This window comes from Balaenoptera musculus, chromosome 9 (assembly GCF_009873245.2).
Source record: "Balaenoptera musculus isolate JJ_BM4_2016_0621 chromosome 9, mBalMus1.pri.v3, whole genome shotgun sequence".
Classification (NCBI taxonomy): Eukaryota; Metazoa; Chordata; class Mammalia; order Artiodactyla; family Balaenopteridae; genus Balaenoptera; species Balaenoptera musculus.
Genome location: NC_045793.1, coordinates 62993889 through 63005657, shown reverse-complemented (window position 1 = coordinate 63005657; position 11769 = coordinate 62993889). Strand labels below are relative to the sequence as shown.

Below are 11769 nucleotides of genomic sequence, written 5' to 3'. Positions count from 1 at the left end.
CTGAGGGTCAGGAACCCAGGAGTGATTTAGTTAGTTTGGCTTGAGGCCTCTCATGAGATTCAGCAGTCAAGCTGTGGGCTGGGGCTGCAGGCATCTCAGGGCTTGACGGGCTGGAGGAGCTGCTTCCAAGCTCACTCACATGGTTGCTGGCAGGAGGCCTCAGTTCCCTGCTAGCTGGCGGCCAGAGGACTCTGCGGCTTGCCATGTGGGTCTCTCCATAGACTTCCTGAGTATCCTCTCAAATAGCTTCCCCATAGCAAGTGATCCAGGAGAGTGCACATGCAAGACAGCAGCCTGGCTTTCTATAACCTAAGCTCAAAAGTGACTTCTGCTGTATTCTATTCTAAAGCAAGTCCAGCCCACACTTAAGGGGAGGAAAATAAAGCTCTACCTCTGGAAGGGAGGAATATAAAAAAAGTTTGTGGGGAGATATATATATATATATATATATATATATATATATATATATATATAGTTGATTTACAATCTATAAATTTCTGGTGTACAGCAAAGTGATATATATATGTATATGTATATCAGATTCTTTTCCATTATAGTTTATTACAAGATATTGAATATAGTTCCCTGTGCTATACAGTAAGACCTTGTTGTTTATCTATTTTCTATATGTGTGTATCTATTAATCTCAAACTCCCAATTTATCCCTCCTTCCTCTTTCCCCACTGGTAACCATAAGTTTGTTTTCTATGTCTGTGAGTCTGTTTCTGTTTTGTAAATAAGTTCATTTGTATCATTTTTTTAGATTCCACATATAATATGAAATCCTATGATATTTGTCTTTCTCTGACTGACCTCATTTAGTATGATAATCTCTAGGTCCATCCATGTTGCTGCAAATGGCATTATTTCATTCTTTTTAATGGCTAATACATATACATACAATGGATATATACATACACACACCACATCTTTATCCATTCATCTGTTGATGGACACTTAGGTTGCTTCCATGTCTTGGCTATTGTAAATAGTGCTGCTGTGAACACTGGGATGCATGTATCTTTTCAAATTAGAGTTTTTGTCTTTTCTGGATATATACCCAGGAGTGGGATTGCTGGATCATATGGTAGCTCTATTTTTAGTTTTTTAAGGAACCTCCATACTACTCTCCATAGTGGCTGCACTAATTTACATTCCCACCAACAGTGTAGGAGGATTCCCTTTTCTCCACACCCTCTCCAGCATTTATTATTTGTAGACTTTTTGATGATGGCCATTCTGACTGGTGTGAGGTGATACCTCATTGTAGTTTTGATTTGCATTTCTCTAATAATTAGTGATGTCGAGTATCTTTTCATATGCCCGTTTGCCATCTGTTTGTCTTCTTTGGAGAAATGTCTAGGTCTTCTGCCCATTTTTTGATTGGGTTGTTTGTTTTTCTGTTATTGAGTTGTATGAGCATTTGTATATTTTGGAAATTAAGCCCTTGTTGGTCTCATCGTTTGCAAATGTTTTCTCCCATTCCGTAGACTGTCTTTTCATTTTGTTTTGTTTATTCTGTGCAAAAGCTTATAAGTTTTAAGTCCCATTTGTTTATTTTTGCTTTTATTTCTATTTCCTTGGGAGACTGACCTAAGAAAACATTGCTATGACTTATGTCAGAGAATGTTTTGCTTACCTTCTCTTCTAGGAGTTTATGATGTCATGTCTTATATTTTAAGTTTTTAAGCCAGTTTGAGTTTATTTTTGTATATGGTATGAGGGAATATTCTAACTTCATTGATTTACATGTGGCTGTCCGGCTTTACCAACACCACTTGCTGAAGAGACTGTGGCCATATTTTTAAAACCACCACATTTATGACACAAGTTACCTAATCCAGTTTACTCTTTAGTCTACGTCAGAGGTCAGTAAATGTTTTCTGTAAAGGACCAGATGGTAAATATTTTAGGCATTGTGGGCCAGACTGTCTCTGTGGTAACTACTTAATTCTGCCATTGTACAGCAAAATAGCCATAGGCAGTACATAAGCAAATGAGCATGGCTTTGTTCCAGTAACATTTATAAAAATAGGCATTGGGGTGGATTTGGCCCATGGGCTGTAGTTGGTTGATCCCTGGTCTACAGCTATAGAGGTTATTGGAAGTCCAGCAAACTTATTTTGTGTCCTTGCCATTAGAATCCTATTTCAAAAGAAATTTCATCCACATGGCATGGCTGTCTACTCTGCCACCATCATGTCTCTACAGCTTGATATTTAGTGGTGAGATAATAGGAAGACAGAAAGGCAACTCTGATGTAGGTGGAGAAAACTTCAGGACATAGAATTCCAGTCCTTGTCTTTTGGGAAATAGGAGGAATAGGAGAGTAAAGGAGAAGAGCTGATTTGGTGTGACAGGGACAAGAGAGTGTCTTCATTGCATTTAATCACTGCAGTTGAAATGAGGCAGGAAGTCTGAGAGAAGATGCTTTTCAGACAACTGGAACTGTGGGGCTAGACTATGGCATTTAGCTTTTGACTCAAGGTGTGAATTACAGGATCTATCTTCACAAAGCTCCTGCAGCTCTAAGGAGCCCTGAGGTCCCCAAAGGAGTGATTTTACAGGGAAGAAAGACTTGCGAGTACCAAAGATGGGGTAGAAGATGGAAGCTGCTCGTAGAGAGCAGGAGGGAATATGTTGGGGATAAATGAACTTGAAAGCTAGAAGGGACCTCATCTCACACTGTGGGGGTGGGGGTGGATATTTATTTTGCGATATTCGTAAATAAACTCTAAGTGATTATTTCTAGCTAACATAGGGTTAAACATGTAAATTCTTATAACTGATTTCCCCTTCCTTGTTCCTTAGGTTTGATTTTGCAAATACTGACTTGTTTCTCAGGGCCATTTAATATTAAGCTTGTTATCTGATCAAGTCAAGCAGAGATGGGGCTGAGAATTCCAGTTTTCCTTCATGTTCATTTGCAATGGAGTTTTTAACTTGTATAAGGTAGATAATTTCCTGCCTAAATCATATATTGTCCTGAAGAAGATCAAACTCCCTATTAAAAAGTTATATTTATTTTTTTAAGGCCCGGAACACAGCTACTAAGTCGTTATTTTTAAGTTCAATTTAAAAGTCAAATCTCATCAATCTCTTTAGTGAGATGTGCTTCGGAAATGAAGAATACTCTGCTGGTAAATTATTTCTCAAAGTGGTTTGTTTTTGCTTTCAAGCCACCACGTGGCCTATGATGACCCTATTTGGGTAACTGGGAAGAACATCAACACTCCTTTGTTCCGTAAAGCTTTTCTCCCTATTATCCTGAAAACATATATAAAAAGAGTGAAAAATTTGTTAATTTTGCTGCAACTTCCTTTGTGGCGATTTCACTGAACTTAAAAAACTTATTTTCATAAATAATTCTTAGGCATAAAATAATAACATGGGGACAATGTTTTCTCTTTTTAAGGTGCTCATAGCTGGGAGCAGTACAAAGACTTGGAACTTCAGACATCTGGCTTCTTACCTTGTGATGGAAAGTGTGTAAATTAAATGTCAAGAGGAAACCAGGCTGTGGAAATCTGATCCAGTCAGACTACCTACAACCCAGAGATGCAGGTCAGGAACTGAGTGAGTACTGAATACTGCCATTTCCCTGAGCTGAATTCATCCCTGTCAGGTAAGATGCTGAAAAGCTCGGTCTTTCCAAAAACATATGTGAACTATTCCAGTTTTACTAATAACTTTATTTAAATAAGAAGACACAGGAACTTCTATACTGAAAAAATACAAAACAAAAGCCACACATTTCCTTGTGTAAAGCCATATTGTATGGTAACTCGAATACTGTTCAGCGCAGTGGCTAGAATTAAACAGTACAACTATATACAAAATTTAAACAATTTCTGACAAATTTCTACAGCTGGATGTAGGATACATTTGAGCTCAACAACTTCTGGGAAATTTACATGGCAAAGCATAAGCTTTAACACATTTGGTTCAAAACTTTAATATATGCTAAGAACAAATGTACAACACAATTAATATTTAGTTTTCTCATGAGAAAATAAAAGCACATGTCACTATAAGTATCGTACATCAGATTTCATTACCAAAAAAAGCATATTCAGTCCATCGTTCAGAAACTGATATTGATACTATTGCATCTTATTTGGACAAAAGCAGAGCATAAGATCAACACATTATGTAATGCTAAACCAGATATCAGAAGTTAATGGAGCTCATATTTATCTTACAGAACTAATATTTTCTCCCTTTAACCATAATCTACAAAATATAGTATTTTCATCAAGGCCTGAGATTATTAGGGTTAAAGGTGTCTTCTGCTGAATAGATTGTTTTAAAAGGTTCCCCTGTGAAAATGGCGAAAGTAAACTGAGTCCTTTCCCATGACAGTCTCCTACAATATAACACTGACTAATTTAAAGGAGCCAGAATGCACCTTCAGGAGAGAATATTACTGCAAACTTTGGTGGAAAGAAGATAATTGGGATCATGACAAAATAATACACAGAACACATACACACACAAACATATACACACATATATATATCATTTCTTTAAAAAAAAAAAAATCAATGGTGTTGCTTTCTTCTTTATCAACTCTTCCTTCCTCAACCTCCTTAGAAAATAAAACAAAGAAAAACCCAGGAATGACTGAAAGGAACTGAAACGTTCCTGTAACTGTAAGCACCTTGTTCCCCTAATTCTTAAGAAAACTGTGCCATACACTTCAGGTGCAGATGAAACAACTGTTTTATTGAACTGAAAGCAATGGAATAAAAATACAGAAACTTCCCTTTGCTTTTGAATACTCTCTTTGTGCTGCAGAAAACAATGTCTGAAGTTGGGCTCTTCCACTGACCAATCAGGAATATCTAGGGCTCTCTTCACACTTAGAGAAGTTAGGTTGAGTCTGCAAGTTCAGGGCTCTTTACTTGGGTTTATGCTCTACTTAGTGCATCCAAAATGTGAGCAGAACTGTTCATGGTATTATTATGAGAGGCTTGAATGAGACAGCTTCAAACTACTGCATTTGTAAGTCACCACATAACCTGCTTACTTATGTTGAATTCTGAGACTCACATATGCTCTCTCTGTGTGAATGCAACTCATGCACCTGAACTGCTCGAGGAAAACAATAACCAAAAGTGTGTCATTTCTTAACATGCAAATTAAAGAATTTCCAAAAGAGAAACCAAACATTAACATGCCTTTTGATAGAACAGTAGCATTTCATGACCCTCATGGCCAATATAAACAAAATAACCTCAGCCATCCCCCTGTGAAACTGCACTGGTCCTGAAATTAGACCTAGACATTCTTGTCTTTAAATTCCACACACACAAGGTGGAATGTTTTTGTACAGCCTAGTACTGGACATTTTATTTGCAACATTGTTATCAGTCATTAACTGAGCAACACCTGAACTTGTTAAAAAAAAACAAAATAAAGCCACATTTACACATGTTGAAACAGTGAATGCAATAGTTGTTTTACGTGTAACCACATGACAAAAGTGATGTCAGACACCACAGATTTGCTGGTTCTCCTCATGTTTCACCCATGTCCAGGATTTCTGTTCTCCTAGGGTTGAATGCACTTCTTATTCTAAGAATGTGGAATGTAATGAGGAAAGGGAAATGCATAAAATAAGAAAAGGCAAAAGAGTGATGTTCCCTCTTTAGCTTTTTAGCTGTGAAATAGTTAATATCCCAATATGATATACATTCCAAGTTACCTGAGTTTAGACTTCAACTGAAGTACCTGAAGCTAGGCCATAGGGTGGGCACTGTGCAACTGTTGTGGCCATTTATTTATTTATTTTTTTTGCATTGTATGTATTACAGAAGTTAGAAACAAACACCTGGATCAATTGTAAACATAATTCTGAAGTACAGTATTTTTCCATAGGACAAAACACAGCAAGACATTTTCTATTTAGACAGGCAACTTTCTGATATAGAGCTTATTTATACTGAAGAGTTTGGAACAAAACACAGGACACAGTACTAATCTGTCAAACATACTATGAAATGCATAGTCTCCACTTAAAATGCTGAATGATACACACATTTTTGCAAGCATTACTGCTTTCCACAAAAACTGCTGAATAGGAGTTCCGTCCCTGCCAAGATCAGTGTTAAGAGATACTTTGTGATGCTGATAAGTGTTCTGGTGGTGGTGGTGGTGTCAGGAAGTTTGTCACTCCATGCAGATAGATGTCTGAGATCTAGTTCCTAATCCAGGGAACACAGGGTAGAGGCCAGCTCCCCCTCTGCTTTAGATGATCACGTAGTTCTGAGCGGAGATGTGCTCCTCACCCTGCAGTTCCTGCAGGAGCTGCTGTGGCTGCGGGGATGGCTGTTGGACTGAGGTCTCTGTGGAGCTCGTCACGCTGGTGCCATCAGAAAGAGACGTAAAGGAAACCCGGGAGGAGAGCTGCTCGACGGTCAGGGTGGCCAGAGCTGAGCTCTGGCCAGAGTTAGGAGAGTTCTTGAGCATCAGGTCAGAGGCAGGTAGGAGAGGGCCTAGAAGTTTTACAGGACAGAAAGCTGATCCGGTTGGGATGAAATTAACCTTGTTTTTGTCAGGACATGAAAAGAGAGGGGCTGCGATAGGCTGGCGAGACCTAAAACCATAAAACAAAATTAGGTTTACAATCACTAAAACGTTAAGCACTTTCTGAATTAATTGGAGTTCTTCTCTAAAACAGCTAAAATGTGGATGGCAGGGAATGAATCAAGTGTACACAGAGGGGTAAACATCTTCCATAGCACAAGTCAGCTGGCATACTACTGATGTACACAGCACTGAGGTGACATTTAAAACAAAAGGATTTTCAAAAGGACTGGGCAGACAGAATTTTTCAGAGATTAGTTTGCTTTCATTCATTTAGAAACACGGATTATGCGGTGTTAAAATGACCTTTTCTGTTAAGTATATTGGGAGAGGGATTACCCAATCATATATTTGGCTTTAAGCATTTCCTCCTTTTTCTGTATCTCTAGACATACTTCTACTAACACAGATCAGGAAAAAAAGTTTCAGTAGTTTCTTGATGAGTCAGCCCAACAGAACAGCGTCCACAAGCCCTTCCTCTCCTCCCCTGCCCGGAAACTAAGCCATCAGCTCCTGCAGGACCCGTCTCTGTCCCCTTCTAGGTTACAAGAGTCCAGCAGCCTCCACTAGGGCACCTGCACTGGGACAAAGGGATGAGTGAGTCCAAGAGCCACACACTCTTTTTTTGAGTTATTCTGCCGAGTATTTACAGCATGAACCTCTTTTCCCTTTAATTTCTATTTCATACATACCGAACTTTCAAAAAGAAAAAAAAAAATCTGTGAGCAGAAAGTCTAAATTCAATGAATACACATGCTAGATGTGTCTACAGGGAAGGAGATGAGTTAGTGAGTTCCCTCTGGCTTGTGGTATCACTATCGTTAAGGCTAGCCACACATGGATATTCACTTTGCCGCTAAATGTCTTTATTTTTTTTCTTTTAGCCATCTAAATTAATAGAACTTTTGAAAGGAAAATTCTTAATGATTAAAAATAAATCTTTTAGGTAGTAAGGATGAATTTCCAAGTTTCTTTGTATTAGCATATTTCCAGCACACAAACTCTAATTCTCCTTCAATAAGATCTCTTTTGCCTATTCAACTCTCTTTTCATAATTTGCTTTTGAAACACATCATCAGCTGGATGGAGTAGTTGATTCATCTGTAATCAACTGGTCTCACTAAAAAGCTTTACAGCTTTGCAGATCCCAGCTGACAGAAAAGACATTACTTACGCCATTTCCTCAAAGACCTTCACTCGCTCACATCCCTCTGGGGGCTCCCGTTTGAACATGTAGCTGTTGTTTGGTTTGGGAGATGAAGCATACTTGGGTAACGGTGAGCTACTCCCACTGTCTGTAAATTTAAAGCAGTTATATTAACTAGTGATTGAAAGCTCTTTTAAATTAAATTTGATTTCCAAACAAGCAGCCTTTTGCACAGTTTATCCACTATTGCCCCTTTGCTTCCACCACAGAGCTTCCTTTATTGCAAAGCTGTTTCTAACATCCTTGTGTAGTACATATCTTATGAATAAAAGCTTCAATGCAATAGTAATCTGCCATACCACAGAACATAAAAAGCAGGTATTTTGGTCCAGACAACTGCATTTGGAGTAAAGTAGAGCTGTAATCCTGAAAATAAATACATCATTATGTATGTCAAAAAGGTAAATAAATGGGGTAATATGTATAGCCATGCAGAATTTTAAGAGATTAAATACAGCATTCTCTATATTTTCTCACTGTTCAACCAATTTAATTGAAAATTTTAACATGTGGAATAATCTTCATTATAAAAGTTCTTAGCAGAAACGTTAGTTTTACTAAACACTGTGAATAACATATATGCAGGGAAAAATAGGCTTATAACACAATATACTTTCCCTTGGCCCACAATGAAAAAGGTAATGTTCAGAATTTTGCCTTTAAAATGTCTACATAAAAGAACTTTTTGAGCACTATTTGTATTTTCGCTGCTGGAAGCACGAGGAATCTAAAAGCATCTCTATCTAACATGTTTTCTTTGTATTTTTGACCAAAAAGAAATGGTCTATTCATGAAAAGCCATAAAACCTATATGCAGTTTCTCCCTTTCCTACCTGGCAAAGGATTTTGGAAATTCATATCCACCAAAATGTGTCATTATCTTTTTAAGATGCCAAGTTGTAAAGTCAGTAACATACCTTTATAAATACAATAGTCCTATTTAAACAAATTCTGACTTAATGCAAACCAATACCCCATGCTAAAATACTAAGCACATGACCTATTGAGATGTAGTATTTTCGTATGTATTTTGAAAGATGGCATTAGTACCATAAATTTCAGATGTCACAATTTTGATAAGTTGCTTCAGTTTAGGATACAGTACATGGCCCAACATTCAGAATCTGAGTAACAGGGAGGGTTTTTTTAATCATCATTAATGAAGTATAATACATGCTTAGAAAGTAGACCCTTGAGGCACACTTAGAGTGTATTTGGTGAATGATTCAAAGAGCATCTATGTAAGTCTTGGGCATGCAGATGTGTGCTTATATTTGAATATGGCTATATCTCTGGCTGGGAAATCATTGCCTGCAAAATAACAAGGCCACATTATTGGGAAACCTAGAAAACCACATAGTTTCTCCATCACTACTGTTACACATGTCCATACAGATTATGCATAGTCTCTTGGAAGGAATTAAGTCTTGGAGTTACGTTGGGTTTCTTCAGACTTGAGGATTTTCTTAGACTCAACATTTATCCTATATAGCTTAAACAGATGGGAGGGAGGAGAGGGAATATTATTTTTTCTCTTAGGTAGATGCAAAACATCATTAACCTGACTAGAGTCCGAGTTTGCTGCTATTTGTGCTAGGCTAAACCAAAACGACTGGTCTACAATCAAAAACTGGTGGGAATGAGGCCTTGAACTCAGTATAATACCAAAAATACAGGTTGACCTTGCTTTATTATCCAAGCAACGACCAGCCATAAGGACATACATGAAAAAGTAGCTATGGCGTGTAGTGCCTCCATGGAGAGGGCTGGTGGTAACAACACAGGCCTACTGAACGCAGGATCCGCCTAAAACCATGGGCTCCGCGCCTTTAACAAGCCTTTTCTGCCATCAGCAGGGGTGTGACCATGTCAGTAGTTAAGAATCCACCCTATTATCATGTAAGAAAAGTCATCTTGGCCACTGTTACAGTCTCCTGTGTTCTATTTCTTGTTACATCATCAGACCTACCACATGATTTCTCTCATAACATTACTGATGGTTTCAAGGGAGCTTCCCAGAATTGAAAGCTAGATGTGAGTTGGATAATCCGCAAAACTAACTGTCTTCCTATAAACCATCTACAATGAATTACATATTAAATGGTTTTTCTCCTTGAAATTTTTCTAATTTCCGAGGCTTATATCTTTACAGAGTTTTACCCACTTAAACATTCTTTTATTGGGGGCGGGGAGGAGGGTGATAAATGTTTAAACAAACAAACACAATATATTGCTATCCCAGAAAGACAGTATTCAGTGCTATTATACTGCCTTGACTTTTCAATAAAAACTGTTTGTTGAGAATATATATATACATATATTTATACATGTGTGTGTGTGTGTGTGTGTGTGTGTGTGTGTGTGTGTGTATATTACATTTAATGTTTGGTGGTCTGGAAAGACAAAGCTTGAAAGAAAAAAATTTGGAGCTATAAACAGATTTCTTAAATCTGGGGTTTTTTTCCTCAGGTAAATATGCAATCTGATAGAGTGCAAAGAGGAACAGGGAATGGAGACAACTTTCTGGGGTTTTAGCTGTCATTAGCTGTATAGTTGTATAACCTTCAACACAGCTGCCTCTCTAAGTTTCTATATAACTAAAGGAACTGCCATTCCTAACTCTGAAATTCTGTGATTTTTAAAAAAGGTTCTAACATACAAAAAAGGAACAGTGTACCAAAATATTTTTTTTGCTTTACAAATGGCATGCTTTAAAAACAACTCCCATGAACAAACTATTCTACCCATTCCAAGCTTGGCTGTCTAACTCCTGCATTTAGAACTCTGTGCTGAGTTTAATAACCACATTTCATTAACAGAACATTATAAGTGTGAGGTAAGCATGCTTGCTCAGGAGATTCAGGATGAAGTCTCATGGTAATCTTAATTTAATCCCTTCTGTTCACAAGCATGATACATTTTCTCATTATGTTATCCCACAACAGGATAATAACTAGACATGTAATTGAGATTAAGTTAAATGTTACTTTATGTTCTTACAACCTCATAACGAATGAAATTAAATGTGATGAATATAATTATTTACATATCTGTCTGCATTCATAATAGTTTCATCTATATTTATAACAGAATCACCCAGATCTCAAAATTAAGAGTATGGAAACATTTTATTGACTATTTTATTATAAAAGATTATACTTATGCATGTGTACCGTATTTATGATTAAAATATAAGTAGTTTGACAAACATTTTAAAACACATCATAATGAACTAAAGCTTGGAAAAGTTAGAGATATTACTGAAGTCTGAAATTCCATATAGAAACAAGATTCATTAAACTATGTGTACATTTATAGTTTTAGAGTTTTCTGAATTTCTCCTTATAAACGGCCTCCATTACTTCTAGTATGTTAGGTTGTATGGCCCATAATTCTAGTATAAAAAAAATCATATATATTAAGTTGCTTCATTTATGTAGGAAGGTATGTAAAATCTCTGCCATGGTTCTTTTCTAGCCCTAAGTCTTTATACGTGCTTTATCTCCTACTATCAGATTACTTTATCAAATTAAGTAAAATTAATTCTAAAATAAGCAATATAATTACAGGGTGGTGGTTCTTAACCCTGGTTTCACATTAGACTCATCAAAGATGTTTTAACAATACTATTAAATGCCAATGTTGAAACCTCACCCCTCAAGAGGTTCTGATTTAATTAGTCTGGGGCCCGTTCCCAGGCATGTGCTGGCTGTTTTTTTTTGGTAAAGCTCCCAAATGCTTTTGAAGTACAGCCAAATTTGAGAACCAATCATGAAAACGTTGAAACACTGGTATGGAGTCAAGCCACCTGGCTCCTATCTAGGCCTAACTGCATGGCCTAGGAAAAGTGTGATCCCCTTGTGTTTTGATCTATAAAATGGGAATAACTACTGATACGATGGCTGTGAAAAATGTGTACCTGAAACAGAATAAGCCCTCAATAAATACTGCTACAATAGTAGAAAGAACACATC

The 11769-nt window shown here is 37.2% G+C and overlaps 1 protein-coding gene across 1 annotated transcript in view; it reads right to left on the bottom strand.

Moving 5' to 3' along the window:
• Window positions 1–3671: 3671 nt before the first annotated feature.
• Window positions 3672–11769, bottom strand: part of GLCCI1 (glucocorticoid induced 1) — a 97190-nt gene continuing 89092 nt past the window's right edge. The window contains exons 7-8 of the mRNA XM_036862948.1: window positions 7763–7883; window positions 3672–6598 (exon numbers count right to left, since the gene is read on the bottom strand). Of these exons, the coding sequence (XP_036718843.1) occupies window positions 6250–6598; window positions 7763–7883 (470 nt within the window). The 3' untranslated portion in view covers window positions 3672–6249. The remainder of the gene's footprint in view (window positions 6599–7762; window positions 7884–11769) is intronic.